We start from the raw sequence: 20,340 nt of genomic DNA, 5'->3' as shown, positions 1-20,340 counted from the left end.
AAAATTAAATTAAAATATATCTAAAATATATGTGACATACTTTCTGTTCCTTGAATCGTGATTCCGTCTCCTTTAATCCACATAAGAGGACCATCCCACTCACTGTAACCAAAAGCAATGTTTCCATTAAAAGTCAGGGTAGTACCATATTGTAAATGTAGTTTTAAGGTTTGGCCGGCAGGTACTGCAAAACTTTCAACGGTTATAGATTTGCATTGGCTAACGACGGTGTCAACATGGTCAAACCTACTAATTGTGCAGCTAGCTAGAAAATATATATTATAAAGAAGTGATTATACAGGGGGTAATAAAAAGATAGATTATAAATTACACATTCTGGGACAAAAATAGTTTGATTGAACCTAAGTTACCTTTGTACAAATGTACACATGAAAAAAGTTTCAGCCCTTTGTAGTTACAAAATGAAAATAGATTTTTTCCAATGTATTGAAAACTGTTTAACGTAAACACTCAAAATAGACATAAAAATATCGTACTATGCTGATGACACAAAAATAGATGCCAATCCTATCACAAACCAGTTAACCCTCCAAAGAGACTTGAACTCTATTTGTACTTGGTGTGCCCAGTGGTTACTACCCTTAAACGTGGAAAAATGTGTAGTGCTTAGAATTGGTAAAAATAATCCACTTGTGCCGTACTTCGTTAACGGAAAACCATTAGATTCAGTTTTCTCGTATAACGACCTCGGTGTTATCGTAAACAGCAGCCTAACGTGGTCCGATCATATTCAGTCTGTTTGTAAACGTGCGAACTCCAGACTGTACAGTTGAGTACAGGAATCTTTACCCGTGCGTCATCATTTAACCCTTATCCGGGCAACACCTTTTACTTACGTAACCAGGCAACTCGGGTCCGTTGGGCCCACCACTGTTTGTGAATGTACTATTCATATTTACCCATATATTTCTAATATTCTTTTTTAATTTTTTACTAAAGTTATATTTAAATTGTCTAGATTAATAAAAAATGCTTCTATAGTATGCGGTCTACCTTGAGGGCGCGATCTCCCTAGAGGATTTGCCATATTTTCATGCCATACTTGTCTGGCTTTGAAGGCATATACTGCTTGAAAGGACACCTACGTCGATACGTTACAAGTTGCTCATATACCGTTATGTTTTTTCCTGGTAAATAGTATTTCTGAAATTTTTATTTGACTTGATTCCACACATCGCGTATTGCTGCTACTTTGTCGTTCCTTCTTCGTTCAGACCTCGGGTCTTTATGGTCAAATCGAACAAATCTTAGCAAGTTTTTGAATCGTTTTAACCCCATGGTAGCTTTAAATATAGTAGGTCCATAAAACTTACTGCAAAGGTCCAAAGTATATCTACATTATGGATGTTGGCACTCAGTTACCCTGCAGTTAGTAGTAGTCCAATAAAGGCATATAGCTCTGTAGAGTCGCAATATTTCCAGTTCTCTATCCCCTGGACTTTTTCGGCTTCTTCATTTGTACACTTCACTATTTCATTCACAATTTTTTCGTCCACAAACAAACAAAAGGAATCAACAGGATCATCTACACTTTGATCAGGCGTAACATTACTTTGTGCGTTTTGCATTTTATTATGTCGCAAGATCGCATACGTCCTGTCGGTTGTGGTTTATTCTTCCAGTTAATTCCATCCTTAGTTTCAAAAATTACACACTCTGAAATCTGGGAACTTGTAGCTACACATTATTCTTCGTTATTACTCAATACTACTTGCTGATCAGCCTCTTCACTTGCTTCTGAAAATTGACCTTGAATTTCAGAGTCACTTTCAATGCCACCTACTTCAGGAGATTCTTTATCATCGAAATCCCATAAATTATTAGCAATATCTTGCAGTTCTGCAGCTGATAATGGTTTTCGGGACATTTTATTCGCACTATCTACCTGGAAACTCATTCTGCGAAGCTCTTAGAGCAGCTGAAGATAGAGACCAATGGAGAAACATTGTTAGGAATATTGGAAGAAATCACGATCCTCAGTAATGGGGAAACGACAGGAGAGAGAGATCTACCTTCACTGTAATTCAATATAATTTTAGGAGCTTAGTTGTCGACACTAACATCGATATCGATCGATTGATAGCAGATGCATTATTGGTTTCAAAATATGTATAGGTACCTACCTAACAATATTATTGCATTCCAACAATGATTATCAGTTTTAAAATTCATTTGGAATAGATATAACACCTATTGTAAGCATCTCTTTGATGTTCACATCAAAGAGATGTTTACATTGTTTGTTACAGGTTTAGACTTTATTATTGGATTTCCGGAAGATAGATAGATAGATAGATAGATAGATTTATTTAACTACTTTACAAAAAAAATTGTTTGTAGCAAGTCAAAATTACAAAGTCAAAATAAGGAATATAAAAATTACAAGGTATATAAAATCACAAGGTATATAAAACAGAAATATAAAACACAACTTATAAATACGTATCACAAACAAGAATATAGATTAACAAAAAATATTTTGTGTCACGGTAAGCATTTCAGTAGATGTTCTGCAATGAGTCATATATTCTTCCGAGCAATAAAAGCAATGTTTCAACAGATACCTTTTTATTACTTTTTTGAAACTGTTACAGCTTAGCTGTTTAATATCTTTTGGTAAAATATTGTAGTAGTTATAATTAAGACAATTTTTATCTGAAAGACGCAATCTAGAGCGATTTGTTCGTAAATAGTGAGAGTATCGCGTATTGTGAACGTGAACATCAGACTGCTTTGTTAAATGGGACCTTTTTCTGTGAATTTCAGTCAGAACTTGATATATCAACAGAGTAGGTAGCGGCATAATTTTTAATTTGATGAAGAGAGGTCGGCAATGTTCCAGATAACTAACCCCTGCTAAAATCCGGATAGCTTTCTTTTGCATCCTGAAAATTTGAAGAGCATTTGTTGAATTGTCCCATAAGATTAATCCATAGCTTAGGTGTGAGTGAAATAAAGAAAAATATGTCACCTTCAATGTCTCAAAGTTGACAACCCTTGCTAGTTGACGAATAAGAAACAATGAACTAGACAGCTTCGCCTTTACTTGTGAAATATGAGCCGACCAGTTCAATCGATTGTCTATGGTTATTCCTAATAGTTTAGCAGTGTCTTTGTCATCTGGATCGCCATGTAAACCACTTGCAGATATAATCAAGTCCTGCGTTTTTTCAGTATTGAGTTTTAGTTTGTTCGCAGCAAACCATGTGCTAGATTTATCAGCGACTTCCTCGTAAGCCATTTTTAAATCCTCATTTTTATTACCTGATATTATGTATGTCGTATCATCCGCAAATTGTACTGATTTGTACGGAGATATGAAATGAGGCAAATCGTTGACATATATAATGAATAAAAGAGGTCCCAAGACCGAACCTTGTGGGACTCCATATTTTACGGGTCGAAAATCGGAGAGATAACCTTTAGACACTACAGCCTGGTGTCTACCACATAGGTACGAAGAGATAAGCTTAAGAGGGATACCTCTGATTCCATAATAGTTTAATTTGTGGAGCAAAATGTCATGTGAAACGCAGTCAAAAGCCTTCGACAAATCGCAGAGAGAAATTGCTATGCGATTGCCACGTTCAAGCCCCTCAATCACCTCGCTCACAATATTATATACCGCGTTTGTAGTAGAACGAGCACTTCTGAATCCATATTGCGAGTTGCTAAAATAACTTTTAGACTCAAAATAAGAATATAATTGTTGTTTGATCACCTTTTCAATCACTTTCCCGAATGTAGAAACAATGCTTATGGGTCTGTAATTGTCAGCTTTCGAGGAATCACCTTTTTTATAGATAGGTAGTACCTTTGAGTACTTTAGTGCTTCTGGAAATACTCCAGTTGATAAAATTAAGTTAATAAGATGAGTGAAAGGTGTTAAAACTATTTGGTAAGTTTCTTTTAAAATTTTGCTATTAATTTCGTGAACGTCCTTACAATTGGAATTATTAAGAGATTTAATTATTTGAGAGATCTCATCTTCCACAACGGGTCGGAAACAAAAGGACTTACTCGGGGAAGGATAGTTTCTGTAACTGAAGAGGATATCGTTATTAATAGTGGGAAGGGATGTAATTATATTCTCTGCGATTGTAATAAAAAATTGATTTATTTCGTCTGGAGATAGATCTGGTTGTACCGAACTGGATCTTGTATTGCCTCTTTCGAAGTTTAATATTTTCCAGCAGTCTCTAGGTTTATTATTGGAGTTAGTAATAAAACCAGAGTAAGCCGACTTTTTAGCATTTTGTAACTGCCGATTATATTCATATTTTTGTTGTTTATATAGTTTGAAAATATCGGGATCCTTAGTGACATCTGCAATGTGTTTAATGAGAGAAAGATTAGATCTGTAAGACCTTAATTCGTCATTAAACCATTGCACGGGTGTTATTTTAGCAGTTTGTCGTACTTTTTTTAATGGAAAAAACTTTAATATTAAGTTGTTATAAGTTTCAGTTAAAAAGAACATCAAGACATCGGGATCGTTATTGGTGTCATAGAAAAAGTCCATCTTTGTACTAGCTAGTGCATATTTAAGCTTCTGCAAACCAGAAGAAGTAATAGACCGTTGAAGTGATTGATTAGTGTCAACAACTTTAAGATCAGAATCAATAGATATAAATTGTGCTCGATGGTCAGAGAAACAAGGTTCAAATACGCCCACCCTGTAGATATTTTCAGAAAAGTTAGTCATAATGTTATCGATGCAACTACTGGATTCAGATGTGATTCTAGTATAATCGTTTATCGTTATTTCTAGACCAAAAGACATTAACAGATTTTGAATATCATAAGAAGAGTCAGATTTAATTTTAAAATTTATATTAAAATCCCCAAGTATAATCAGTTTGTCTGCTTTGTTAAGTAAGAATGCTATAACATTCTCAAAATTCACCAAGAACAAGTCACAGTCACCATTACCTGATCTGTATACAGTTAAAACATTGGTTCTCATTGAAGGTATATAAATTGCACAAAACTCTGAAGTTTGCTCTACGTTATATTCATTTAGATTAAGAGAAGAATACATAAGATTTTCTTTTACATAAATTGCAACGCCACCTTGCTTCTTTTCAACCCTACAGAAAAAGTTAGCTAGTGAAAAGCCGGAGATGTTAATTAATTTTAGATTTTCTTCAGTTTGCCAGTGCTCTGAAAAACATATGACGTCATAGAACTTTTTATCCGCAAGAAAAGCATTGATCATATCGACTTTATTTGATATACACTGTAAATTGACATGAAACATGCTTACCGTGCCTTGTTGAATTAGGTTATTTTGAAAATTTGATGGAGGGTTAACGGTCGTTTCTTCATCCTTCATTTTATTTGAGTATGTGTTGGACGCTTCATAAAAAACCTGCTTACATAAGAGCCTACGGGCCATAGTTTTGGGTCCATCGCTAAACCAAAATGTTGTTCAAAAATTGAGACTTTAAAGGATGAATATATGTTGGGATGCTTAGCCGTTAAGGACGTACATATCACTTCTGGAAAGTGTTTTTCTAACATCTTCTTAAGATTATCTGCCGTTGTATGCTGGTTTACCCTAGTAACATGAAGATGACTAAATTTTGGGACACCACTGATTTCAGAGTTTTCATTATTGCCAATAACAATAGGTCCATTCCTTCTTTTATACCTAATAGTTTTCCATTCTTGCCCATTATTATTTGGAACTGGAACCGAATTTTTACTCTCAGTATTTATCAAATTCTCATCGTTTTTTAAATTAATGATATCTGAACATTTTGCCTCCGTTTGTATTCTTAAAATATCAGCTGATAATTGTTTATTATTTTTGATTAAGGAAACAACTTGTTTATTTTTATTGGTACTATTTTTAAATAGAGTTTTTGTTGGGGAACTCCTTTCTTTATCAACAACTAGACTTTCATTTACAGCAACATTTTTTGCGGGTGTAGTGTTTTCGTTTTTTGGATATATTTTACTGCTAGACTGTTTCGGTCGTTCAAAATTTGGGTCTCTGTTTGAATGGTTGATTGAATTTGTATTTTGTTTTGTAGATGGCGACTGATCAGCTATTTGCATATATTTAAATAAATCTAGTTGTTCCTTCAATAAATTTATCGTAATTTGTTGATTTGATATTATTGTTTCATTCTGATTAATAATTTTCTTTAAGTACCTTATTTCAGTTTGTCTCGGATCTTCATCGTCAGCCTCACTATCCAAGGTTTTGTTTGGTGGATCACTTAACCTCACACTCTCCTCACAGCATATAACTGTCTCATCATCGATATATTTGATCGATTTTAGTTGCTTCAGGCAGCCACTATGGGATAACGTTCCACAATTCGCACATAATAGACCACTTTGTGCAACTTTATAACACTTTTTACAACACTTAACTTCCGAGTCGTAAACACGACCGTTCTTCTGAGGCGCCATGTTTCATGTAAATGAATCATAAAAAACGTTTAGATAATCCACGAAAACATTATCTGACTGCCAGATTAACTTCTGTAACAAAGATTTAGACTTTAGGTATAAATAAAAATAGGGTCCGGCGGGCCAGTGTTGCCCCTTTACGTGACAAAATTCTTTCGACGCAATAATTTCAAAAATGGTAATGAATATTTTGAATAGCTCATTACTATGTTGAAGGAAACATACTTCTAAACAAATTCAGTGATGCATAAAATTCAATAAAAAATTTTTGATCAGTTTATGACAAAAGAATTGGCGTCTCGGGCCTGTTGGACCCACCTTGCCCGGATAAGGGTTAAAGCATACGAAATAAGTCGATGATAAGTCGGAAATTGAAATTTACTAAACGCGACAGCAAGTGACAGTAAGTAACTAATGCGTCACGGGCTAAAATTTGAGTTATCAAATATGTGTTTTATCTCGCCAGGTATTAGTGACACACGGGTAAAGATTCCTGGACGCAACTGTATCTTATTCGGAGGTGTTTATCGAGTTTCAATGCAGTCATTCTGTAAACTTTACAGTATTTACATAAGACCGATTCTTGAATATGCTGGCCCAACTTGGTATCCCGATTTGGTTTTTGACAAAACTTTGTTGGAAAACGTCCAAAGAAAAGTCACTCGAATTCCATTGGGACTGAGAAGACCTTCCTATGAAGAGAGGCTCAATATGGCCCACCTAACTTCTTTCGAACTTCGCCGACAATGGGGCGACTTAATAACCACATTTAAAGTATTAAAATTCAATTTCGGAAATCTCGACGAAATGTTTACCATCAAACAAGATGAACGCCTTAGAGGCCACCAATTTAAACTTAAAAAAGAGAACTTTTGTACGAGATCAGGACAGAATTTTCTACCAAATAGAGTTTTCGATATTTGGAATAACCTGAATGATAACATTGTCTCAGCCCCCTCTACCAACACATTTAAAACAGACTTGACCATTTTTTTTTGTTGTTGTTGTTTTTTATATTGTATTTACTTACGTTACGTTACGGTTACTTATGTAATCTCCTTGTTTTTGGGCATAATAGGGACTTCATGTCGCATAGTCGCTCTGCATTTTTTTATGTATAATAATAATAATAATAGTAATAATAAATACCATCATTCCTAACTCAGGGAACCACTTATTTAATACCGAAGGATCAAAATAACACCCAAGATCCAGCAAAATACCGCCCAATTACTTGTCTTCCAACTTTGTATAAATTGGTCACATCCTGTGTAGCCCGGCGTATCTACCAACACTGTGCGCTGAACAATATCATAGAGCCTCAACAGAAAGGATGCGCTAAGGGTTCCATGGGCTGCAAAGAACAACTTATCATCGACTCAGTCATTTCTAATCAAGCATATTCCAAAAAGAGGAACCTATTTACTGCTTTTATTGATTACAAGAAGGCCTTTGATTCAGTGCCGCATGAATGGCTTATAGATATATTGAGAATATATAAAGTCGATGATAATATAGTGACCTTTTTACAACATATAATGACAGAGTGGAAAACTAGAATTCACCTTCAAATACCTGGTGAAAGTAACATCGAAACTGAAAATATCGCAATCAGCCGGGGCCTGTTTCAAGGAGATTCGTTGAGTCCTCTGTGGTTCTGTCTAGCTATGAACCCACTATCTCAGCTATTGAACTCCACAGATGCAGGTTTTAGCATCAAAAATAACAACAATGTGGTGGCGAAGCTTAATCATTTATTGTACATGGATGATTTGAAATTAATGGCTTCCACTCGAAACCAACTCGACGAGATGCTAAAAACTGTAGAAACTTTTTCTAATGATATTAGTATGCACTTCGGACTAGACAAGTGCCGTATTTTAAATATAGTCAGAGGAAAAGTACAGCCCGGAGGATTCGATATGCAAAATGGCCAGAACATCGAGGCCATGGGTGAAAACGATATGTACAAATATCTTGGAGTAAAGCAAGCGCGGAAAATTGACCATAAACAAATGAAAACAGAGATAACTACTGAGTTTATACGAAGGGTAAAACAGCTGCTTCGCTCACACCTTAACAGTAGAAATTTGTTTAAGGCACTAAACACCTACGCATGTTCCGCGCTTAGCTACTCATTTGGTATTGTTAAGTGGACAAAAACAGATATAGAAGCTCTTCAGCGAAAAGTGCGAACACACCTCACAAAGGCACAAAAACACCATCCTAAAAGTGCAGTAGAAAGAACAACATTACCACGGAATCTAGGAGGAAGAGGACTTATGGATATAGGTGAGCAATTAGATAAACAAATTGCTAATTTAAGAACTTATTTTCAGATGCAGGCTGAGACATCTACTCTACATCGCGCTATCTGCGCAGTAGATGACACAACACCGATCAAACTGAGGGAACCAGAAATGCGCATAAACCACCTTACTAAGGACGAAAAAGTGCGCGCCTGGATGGGTAAACCTCTGCACGGGCGACATCCCAATGAGGTCAGCCAAGACTATGTCGACAATATAGCGTCGAACTACTGGTTGACATCAGGAAAGATGTTCCCTGAAACGGAGGGTTCATTACTGGCCATTCAGGATCAGGTTATACCAACCAGAAATTACCTGAAATATATCATCAAAGACCCTCAGGTTCAAAACGACAGATGCCGATATGGATGTCAAGCCCAAGAAACCATCCAACATCTTACAGGGGGCTGCCAGGCATTTGCTGCAACTGAATACAAGGAACGGCATGATGCAGTAGCAAAAATCCTTCATCAAGATATAGCTATCAAGCTGGGACTTCTCCAAACAGACCATCTCCCGTATTATCAATACGTCCCTGAGAGTATGCTTGAGGATGGCAACTACAAGCTATACTGGGACCGCACTGTGCTCACAGACCAAACAGTGGCACATAATAGACCAGATATCGTACTAGTTAATAAATTAACAAGACAAACAACACTAATTGATGTGGCGATACCTAACAACAATAATCTACGTAGTAAATTTACTGAAAAGATCGCCAAATACAGAGATCTAGAAATTCAAATACGAAGGCAATGGAGAATGCAAAGTACCCAGACGATACCGATTATTATTTCTACTACTGGAGTCATTCCGAAGACCCTCCTCGAAAGCATAAAAAAGCTGGGTCTGAATGAACATCTTTATAAGACCATGCAGAAAGCTGTACTACTCGCGACGGCCAGATGCGTACGAAAATTTCTGGGAGATACACCTGCATTCCAAGTCACCTAGGGCTCGATAACACGGAAAGAGTCCCACCAGAGCTCAATCCTTTTGATACCGTAGGTATCTGGGATGAGTCAATTTTCCCCTTAGAGGGAGTGTGAGCCGTATGGCTAAATCTGAATATAATAATAATATAAAAACTCAAGCGGGACGACCGAGGCAGCGCATGAAATGGACTGTGTCCATTAACGAAAGCATTTTGCGCTTCTATTATAAGGTGACAAACCTCGGCCAAGAAACGATCGGCTACAGAAAACAGCTGTGTGCCGAATTTTGCAGGGAGTACCCAGATATTCAAGTATCGGAGCAAAGAGTATCAGATCAATACCGGGTAATCGTAAGAAACAACCTTATCCCAGAGACTAGACGCAATACGATCAAAAGCGAAGTCGAACGGGAGATTAATAACCAAGAGCTAGATTTAGATCAAGTCCCTAATGAAATCCTTGATGAGCAGATTCCTGAGATGCCCACACTAGAAACTCAACCTGACAATACACAGCAGGAAAACAACGAGTTGCGCGATAGCCTAGAAAACGAAATGGCTCGTGCCGTACAAGAGTTTAATGGAACAAATGCACTTAGCAGACCACCGCTACCACGAATAAACTCTTGTAAGAAACTAGGTGCCCTGTTACAAATTGTGAATACTGAAGTCCTACCCAATTATGTCGTAGAAACCCACACATTGGAGTATCTGCATATGCTAATCTACTGTGCGGCTACAGCAATTGCCAATGTAATGGGCGTTAAGATCAGAACACGACGGGGTACTAATAACGGAAGGACTGGTAACAGAATTGCACCCTGGGAAAAAAGACTTCTCGAAAAAATTGAATTACTGCGTAGGGATATTGGTCAAGTCACAGAATATATAAGAGGTGTAACAAGTAGAAAAGTCATTAAAAGAGCTGAAGAAATAATGCGGAGCACTGCAAGACACTCGAGATACGATCCAGAAAATAACACAGCCCAACAGTGTCTGGATGCATTAAAACAAAAACTCTCCGTCTATTCAGGGCGATTAAGAAGGTATAAAGTTAGTAACAACCGAAAATGTGACAATGCACTTTTTGAGAACTCTGAGAAGGCGTTCTACCGAAAACTCAATTCCACCGTAGAAAGTGTCGACAAGTCTTACCCAAGCCAAGAAGAAATTCATGAGTTTTGGGGAAATCAAATTTCCACACCAGCTGCTTTTAACAACAATGCTGGCTGGATAGAAGATACGACGCACAACTATCACCACTACGTCACTGCTAACTACGAACCATTCACGACTGAGGAAGTCTCAAATGTCATCAAAGAGCTTCATAACTGGAAATCTCCTGGACCAGACGGAGTTCAGAACTTCTGGCTTAAAAAGTTTTGGAGTATTCATGAGTGCTTATCAACATTAATTAATCATGTTATTTCTAATCCGCAGGAATTACCATCATTTCTAACTCAGGGAACTACTTATTTAATACCCAAGGATCAAAATAACACCCAAGATCCATCCAAGTACCGCCCAATTACTTGTCTTCCAACTTTGTATAAATTGGTCACATCCTGTGTAACCCGGCGTATCTACCAACACTGTGCTCTAAACAATATCATAGAGCCTCAACAGAAAGGATGCGCTAAGGGTTCCATGGGTTGCAAAGAACAGCTTATCATCGACTCAGTCATTTCTAACCAGGCATTCACTAAAAAAAGGAACCTTTTTACTGCTTTTATTGACTATAAAAAGGCCTTTGATTGAGTACCGCATGAATGGCTAATAGATGTATTGAAAATATACAAAGTAGATGATAACATAGTGACCTTTTTAAGGCATATAATGAGAGATTGGGAGACTAAAATTCACCTCCAAATACCTGGTGAAAACAATATCGAAACCGAAAATATCGCAATCAACCGGGGATTATTTCAAGGAGACTCGTTGAGTCCATTGTGGTTCTGTTTAGCTTTGAACCCCCTTTCCCAGCTATTAAACTCCACTGACTCAGGTTTTAGCATTAAAAGCAATAATACTGTGGTAGCGAAGCTCAATCATCTGTTGTATATGGATGATTTGAAATTAATGGCTTCCACTCGAGAACACCTAGAAGAGATGCTAAAAACTGTAGAAACATTTTCTAATGATATTAGTATGCAGTTCGGTCTAGACAAGTGCCGTGTTTTGAATATAGTCAGAGGAAAGGTACAGCCCGGTGGATTCGATATGCAAAATGGCCAGAACATCGTGGCCATGGGCGACAACGATATGTACAAATATCTTGGAGTAAAGCAGGCGCGGAAAATTGACCATAAGCAAATGAAAACTGAGATAACTACTGAGTTTATAAGAAGGGTAAAACAGCTGCTTCGTTCACAGCTTAACAGTAAAAATTTGTTTAAGGCACTAAACACCTACGCTTGTTCCGCGCTTAGCTATTCATTTGGTATTGTTAAGTGGACAAAAACGGATATAGAAAATCTTCAGCGAAAAGTACGAACACACCTCACAAAGGCACAAAAACACCACCCTAAAAGTGCAGTAGAACGAACGACATTACCCCGGTATTTAGGAGGAAGAGGACTTGTGGATATAGGTGAGCAATTAGATAAACAAATTGCTAATTTAAGAGCTTATTTTCAGATGCAGGCTGAGACATCTAATCTACATCGCGCTATCTGCGAAGTAGATGACACAACACCGATCAAACTGAGGGAAGCAGAACTGCGCATAAACCACCTTACTAAGGACGAAAAAGTGCGCGCCTGGATGGGTAAACCTTTGCACGGGCGACATCCCAATGAGGTCAGCCAAGATTATGTCGACATTATAGCGTCGAACTACTGGTTGACATCAGGAAAGATGTTCCCTGAAACGGAGGGTTCACTACTGGCCATTCAGGATCAGGTTATACCAACCAGAAACTACCTGAAATATATCATCAAAGACCCTCAGGTTCAAAACGACAGATGCCGATATGGATGTCAAGCCCAAGAAACTATCCAACATCTTACAGGGGGCTGCCAGGCATTCGCTGCAACTGAATACAAGGAACGATATGACGCAGTGGGAAAAATCCTTCATCAAGAGATAGCTATCAAGCTGGGACTTCTCCAAACGGACCATCTCCCGTACTGTCAATACGTCCCTGAGAGTATGCTTGAGGATGGTAACTACAAGCTATACTGGGACCGCACTGTGCTCACAGACCAAACAGTGGCACATAATAGACCAGATCTCGTACTAGTTAATAAATTAACAAGACAAACAACACTAATTGATGTGGCGATAACTAACAACAATAATCTACGTAGTAAATTCACTGAAAAGATCGCCAAGTACAGAGATCTAAAAATTCAAATACGAAGGCAATGGAGAATGCAAAGTACCCAGACGATACCTATTGTTATGTCTACTACTGGAGTCATTCCGAAGGCCCTCCTCGAAAGCATAAAAAGGCTGGGTCTAAATGAACATCTTTACAAGACCATGCAGAAAGCTGTATTACTCGCAACGGCCAGATGTGTACGAAAATTTTTGGGAGATACACCTGCATACCAAGTCACCTAGGGCTCGATAACACGGAAAGAGTCCCATCAGAGCTCAATTCTTTTGATACCGTAGGTATCTGGGATGAGTCAGTTTTCCCCTTAGAGGGAGTGTGAGCCGTATGGCTAAATCTGGATAATCGATATATAATCATATCCAGATATAGAAGCTTTTCAGCGAAAAGTTCGAACACACCTCACAAAGGCACAAAAACACCATCCTAAAAGTGCAGTAGAAAGAACAACATTACCACGGAATCTAGGAGGAAGAGGACTTATAGATATAGGTGAGCAATTAGATAAAAAAATTGCTAATTTAGGAACTTATTTTCAGATGCAGGTTGAGACATCTTCTCTACATCGAGCTATCTGCGCAGTAGATGACACAACACCGATCAAACTGAGGGAACCAGAAATGCGCATAAACCAAATTACTAAGGACGAAAAAGTGCGCGCCTGGATGGGTAAACCTCTGCACGGGCGACATCCTAATGAGGTCAGCCAAGATTATGTCGACAATATAGCGTCGAACTACTGATTGACATCAGGAAAGATGTTCCCTGAAACGGAGGGTTCATACTGGCCATTCAGGATCAGGTTATACCAACCAGAAATTACCTGAAATATATCATCAAAGACCCTCAGGTTCAAAACGACAGATGCGGATATGGATGTCAAGCCCAAGAAACCATCCAACATCTTACAGGGGGCTGCCAGGCATTTGCTGCAACTGAATACAAGGAGCGGCATGATGCAGTGGGAAAAATCCTTCATCAAGAGATAGCTATCAAGCTGGGACTTCTCCAAACAGACCATCTCCCGTATTATCAATACGTCCCTGACAGTATGTTTGAGGATGGCAACTACAAGCTATACTGGGACCGCACTGTGCTCACAGACCAAACAGTGGCACATAATAGACCAGATCTCGTAGTTGTTAATAAATTAACAAGACAAACAACACTAATTGACGTGGCGATTCCTAACAATAATAATCTACGAACTAAATTTACTGAAAAAATCGCCAAATACAGAGATCTGGAAATTCAAATACGAAGACAATGGAGAATGCAAAGTACCCAGATAATACCTATTATAATCTCTACTACTGGAGTCATCCCGAAGAAACTCCTAGAAAATATAAAAAAGCCAGGTCAAAAGTGAACATTTCTATAAGACCATGCAGGAAGCTGTACTACTCTCGACGGCCAGATATGTACGAAAATTTTTGGGAGATACACCTGCATTCCAAGTCACCTAGGGCTCGATAACACGGAAAGAGTCCCACCAGAGCTCAATGCTTTTCATACCGTAGGTATCTGGGATGAGTCAATTTTCCCCTTAGAGGGAGTGTGAGCCGTATGGCTAAATCTGGATAATAATCAAACTCAATTTTCCCCTAAGAGGAAGTGTGAGCCGTATGACTAAATCTGGATAATAATCATCGCGCTATCTGCGCAGTAGATGACACAACACCGATCAAAATGAAGGAACCAGAAATGCGCATAAACCACCTCACTAAGAACGAAAAAATACGCAACTGGATGGGTAAACCTCTGCACGGGCGACATCCCAATGAGGTCAGCCAAGACTATGTCGACAATGCAGCGTCGAACTATTGGTTGACAGCAGGAAAGATGTTCCCTGAAACAGAGGGTTCATTACTGGCCATTAAGGATCAGGTTATACCAACCAGAAATTACCTGAAATATATCGTCAAAGACCCTCAGGTTCAAAACGACAGATGCCGATATGGATGTCAAGCCCAAGAAACCATCCAACATCTTACAGGCATTTGCTGAAACCGAATACAAGGAACGACATGACTCAGTGGGAAAAATCCATCATCAAGAGATAGCGATCAAGCTGGGACTTCTCCAAACGGACCATCTCTCATATTACTAATACGTCCCTGAGAGTATGCTTGAGGATGGCAACTACAAGCTATACTGGGACCGCACTGTGCTCACAGACCAAACAGTGGCACAAAATAGACCAGATCTCGTACTAGTTAATAAATAAACAAGACTAACAACACTAATTGATGTGGCGATACCTAACAACAATAATCTAGGAAGTAAATTTACTGAAAAATCGCCAAGTACAGAGATCTGGAAATTCAAATACGAAGGCAATGGAGAATGCAAAGGACCCAGACGATACCGATTATTATGTCTACTACTGGAGTCATTCCGAAGACCCTCCTCGAAAGCATAAAAAACTGGGTCTGAATGAACATCTTTATAAGACCATGCAGAAAGCTGTACTACTCGCGACGGCCTAAAGTGTAGGAAAATTTTTGGGAGATACACCTGCATTCCAAGTCAACTAGGGCTCGATAACACGGAAAGAGACACACCAGAGCTCAATCCTTTTAATACCGTAGGTATCTGGGATGAGTCAATTTTCCCCTTGGAGGGAGTGTGAGCAATATGGCTAAATCTGGATAATAATAATAATAAGCGAAGTCGAACGGGAGGTTCATAACAATGTAGTAATTGAAAATCAAGTCCCTGATGAAGTTTATGAGCAGAATCCTGAGTTTTCCATACAAGAAGCTCAACCTGACAATACAGAGCAGGAACACAACGAGTTACGTGACCTAGTAAGCGAAATGGCACGTGCGGTACAGGAGTTTAATGGAACAAACCCACTTAGCAGACCACCGCTACAACGAATAAACTCTTGTAAGAAACTAGGGGCGCTGTTACAAATTGTGAACACTGAAGTCCTACCCAATTATGTCGTAGAAGCTTACACATTAGAATATTTGCACATGCTAATCTACTGTGCTGCAACAGCAGTTACTAATGTAATGGGCATTAAGATCAGAACACGACGGGGTACTAACAACGGAAGGACTAGTAACAGAATTGCACCCTGGGAAAAAGACTGCTCGGAAAGATTGAATTACTGCGTAGGGATATTGGTCAAGTCACCGAATATATACGAGGTGTAAGAAGTAGAAAAGTCATCAGGAGAGCTGAAGAAATAATACTGAGTACTGCGAGATACTCAAGATATGATCCAGAAAATAACACAGCCCAACAGTGCCTGGATACATTAAAACAAAAACTCTCCGTTTATTCAGGACGACTAAGAAGGTACAAAGTGAGTAACAACCGAAAATCTGACAATGCCCTTTTTGAGACTGCTGAGAAAGCCTTCTATCGAAAATTCAATTCCACCGTAGAAAATCTCGATACGTCTTACTAAGCCAAGAAGAAATTCATGAGTTTTGGGGAAATCAACTTTCCACACTAGCTGCTCTTAACAACAATGCTGGATGGATAGAAGATACGACACAGAACTGCCAACACTACACTACTACTATCTACGAACCCTTCACCACTGAAGAAGTCTAAAATATCATCAAAGAACTGCATAACTGGAAATCTCCTGGACCAGACGGAGTTCAAAATTTCTGGCTTTAGAAGTTTTGAAGTGTTCATGATTGCTTAGCAACACTAATTAATAATGTTATTTCTAATTCGCAGGAAACACCACTATTTCTAACTCAGGGAACCACTTATTTAATAGCGAAGGATCAAAATAACACCCAAGATCCAGCCAAATACCGCCCAATTACTTGTCTTACAACTTTGTATAAATTGGTCACATCCTGTGTAGCCCGGAGTATCTACCAACACTGTGCACTGAACAATATCATAGAGCCTCAACAGAAAGGATGCGCTAAGGGTTCCATGGGTTGCAAAGAACAACTTATCATCGACTCAGTCATTTCTAATCAAGCCTATTCCAAAAAGAGGAACTTATTTACTGCCTTCATTGATTACAAGAAGGCCTTTGACTCAGTACCGCATGAATGGCTTATAGATATATTGAGAATATATAAAGTCGATGATAATATAGTAATCTTTTTACAGCATATTATGACAGAGTGGAAGACTAGAATTCACCTTCAAATACCTGATGAAAATAACATCGAAACTGAAAATATCGCAATCAGCCGGTGCCTGTTCCAAGGAGATTCCTTAAGTCCACTGTGGTTCTGTCTAGCTATGAACCCACTATCTCAGCTATTGAACTCCACTAACGCAGGTTTTAACATTAGAAATAACAACAATGTGTTGGCGAAGCTTAATCATCTGTTGTATATGGATGATTTGAAATTAATGGCTTTCAATCGAAACCAACTAGATGAGATGCTAAGAACTGTAGAATCCTTTTCAAATGACATTAGTATGCACTTCGGACTAGACAAGTGCCGTGTTTTAAATATAGTCAGCGGAAAAGTACAGCCCGGAGGATTCGATATGCAAAATGGCCAGAACATCGAGGCCATGGGTGAAAACGATATGTATAAATATCTTGGAGTAAAGCAAACGCGGAAAATTGACCATAAGCAAATGAAAACTGAGATAAGTGCGGAGTTTATACGAAGGGTAAAACAGCTGCTTCGTTCACACCTTAACAGTAGGAATTTGTTTAAGGCACTAAACACATACGAACGCATGTTCCGCGCTTAGCTATTCGTTTGGCATTGTTAATTGTACAAAAACGGACATAGAGAATCTTCAGTGAAAATTAAGAACACACCTCATAAAGGCACAAAAACACCATCCTAAATGTGCAGTAGAAAGAACGACATTACCACGGAATCTAGGAGGAAGAGGACTTATGGATATAGGTGAGCAATTAGATAAACAAATTGCTAATTTAAAAACTTATTTTCTACGTACAGAGACCTGGAAATTCAAATACGAAGACAATGGAGAATGCAAAGTACCCAGGCGATACCTATTATTATGTCTACTACTGGAGTCATTCTGAAGAACCTCCTCGAAAGCATAAAAAGGCTGTGTCTAAGTGAACATCTTTACAAGACCATGCAGAAAGCTGTACTACTCGCAACGTCCAGATGTGTACGAAAATTTTTGGGAGATACACCTGCATACCAAGTCACCTAGGGCTCGATAACACGGAAAGAGTCCCACCAGAGCTCAATCCTTTTGATACCGTAGGTATCTGGGATGAGTTAATTTTCGCCTTAGAGGGAGTGTGAGCCGTATGGCTAAATCTGGATATGAGATTCTCATAATATGAGAGTAGTACAGCTTTCTGCATGGTCTTATAAAGGTGTTCATTTAGACCCCAATCTGGATATGAGATTCTGGACAGGTTGTATATTAGTGCACACAATGTAACACCATTGATATCCTCAATTTTTTCATACTCATCAGATTACATGCATTTAAAAAATAGTTTTTAAACACCAATAAAGTAAAGTTTTTTATGTCGTTTTTTAATACAAATGCTCAAAAGAGGCATTTTAATTATAAAAGTCCATCAAATATCTGTTGATCTTCTTCTTTATAACAATCTTAATTAAGTTTGATTGAAAATGCCTCTTTTGAGGTTTTTATATTAAAAACTTTATTTTATTGGTGTTTCAAAACTTCAAAAATATTTTTTAATCTATTACAATCATTCATCTGTTTGATTTATCTATTTATCTACTTTTTTATAATTAAAATGCCTCTTTTGAGCTTTTGTATTAAAAAATAAGATAAACTTTACTTTATTGGTGCTTCAAAACTATTTTTTAAATGCATGTAATGTGATAGTATGAAAAAATTGAGGATATGGCAACGGTGTTACCTGTCAAGCTATCGCGTGTACTAATATTAGGCTATTGATTATGTGCTATAGAAAGGAACTACAACGTTAACGGGGTTTTATTATTTCATATGGTAAATGAATCTCTATATATGAAAAAACCGCGGAGTGCTACCATTTAAAGGGGTGCGTTTTTGAGAAATGGGTGAATTAGTCCCTGGGCATAGGTTACATTAGGGTGAGTTCTATGCACTTTTGGTACAAACACGTCTACATAAAAATTGTTCCTGGTTAAATTTCGTATCTAGATATAACTTTTTAAAGTCAAAGATACTTTTTTTTACAAAAATATATTCAAAAGAAAAAGCACAAAGAAACCCAAAAGAAATAAATTTTGTTTTTTGTCCCATAACTTTTGTCCATGGGGATATAGGTATAGATATTGCTTCACAGAAAAAAAACTTACATATTTTGTCTTTAAAATGATGTTTGGTAGACGTCATTAGGATTTATAGTTTTCGAAATATGATTTTTCAAATTTCGCCACTCACAGCAATTTTCGGCAATTTTCCTTGTTATTTGGCAAATATTGTTCTGTAACTTTTTTCTACGTAACTTTAGCTATATGCAATGGTACATGTAAAAGGAATAGAAATCAATTACCTTTAAAATATTCTACTGTATAATGTTGTACGACTTCTTTTAAAGAGGTTATATTTTTCAAGACTTTATACTTTTAACAAGTTTTTATATTTTTTACGATTATTTTTTAAATTTCCAATTCCAATTGTTTTTTTCTACATTTAGGTATATATTATATAATAAAAAAGAAAGCTTATTCTATTTACTTTAAAATGGTGTATTATAAAAAATTCTAGGATTATTTTTGAATAAGATATGCTTTTTCAAAATGTAATAAGTACTTGCAATGATTTTTGATTTTAGGATTATTTTTTAAATTCCTCATTATAACTTTTTTATGTGATTGTGTGTTATGATTGAATCTTATTTTTTTATAGGTAATACTTTGGATCCACTTGACTCGGCCGGGCAAACTTCAGAATATGGATTAATTCCAATATTTACTGTCAAAGCTCCTGCACCACAAATTTTGCTTGAAAAAATAGCATGTAAATGTACCAAAGGATGTACAAAAAACTGCGGTTGTAGGAAGATAGGAATTAGTTGTTCAATATTCTTCAAAGGGTGCATGTGCATGGGTACTAATTGTGGGAACTCTAAGATAACTGGGGTGTCAGAGGAAGATATTGAAGCTAATACTAACGAGGAGATGGATTTTGATTTTGAAAATTTTTTAAATGTCAACGTTTAAATAATTTTAACTAAAGTGATGTTTTCTGAAACTAATGTTTATGTAATTGTTGTAAAAGAAATAATTTTAAATAATACACGTATAAACATATCAACGAATCACTCGGTTTCCATTACATATTTAAATATAGATTATACACCATTTTAAATAACAGAAAGTAAGCCCTCTGTATTGAGCAATATATAGTATATTTAT

At 37.3% G+C, this 20,340-nt stretch overlaps 1 protein-coding gene across 1 annotated transcript in view; it reads right to left on the bottom strand.

Moving 5' to 3' along the window:
• Positions 1–20,340, bottom strand: part of LOC114341582 (polygalacturonase) — a 111,020-nt gene that overhangs the window by 80,114 nt on the left and 10,566 nt on the right. The window contains exon 2 of the mRNA XM_050641777.1: positions 41–265. Within this exon, the coding sequence (XP_050497734.1) occupies positions 41–265 (225 nt within the window). The remainder of the gene's footprint in view (positions 1–40; positions 266–20,340) is intronic.

Source organism: Diabrotica virgifera, chromosome 1 (genome assembly GCF_917563875.1).
Source record: "Diabrotica virgifera virgifera chromosome 1, PGI_DIABVI_V3a".
Lineage (NCBI taxonomy): Eukaryota > Metazoa > Arthropoda > Insecta > Coleoptera > Chrysomelidae > Diabrotica > Diabrotica virgifera.
Note: the sequence above shows the minus strand (reverse complement) of the source record. Positions and strands in the feature narration are given on the sequence as shown.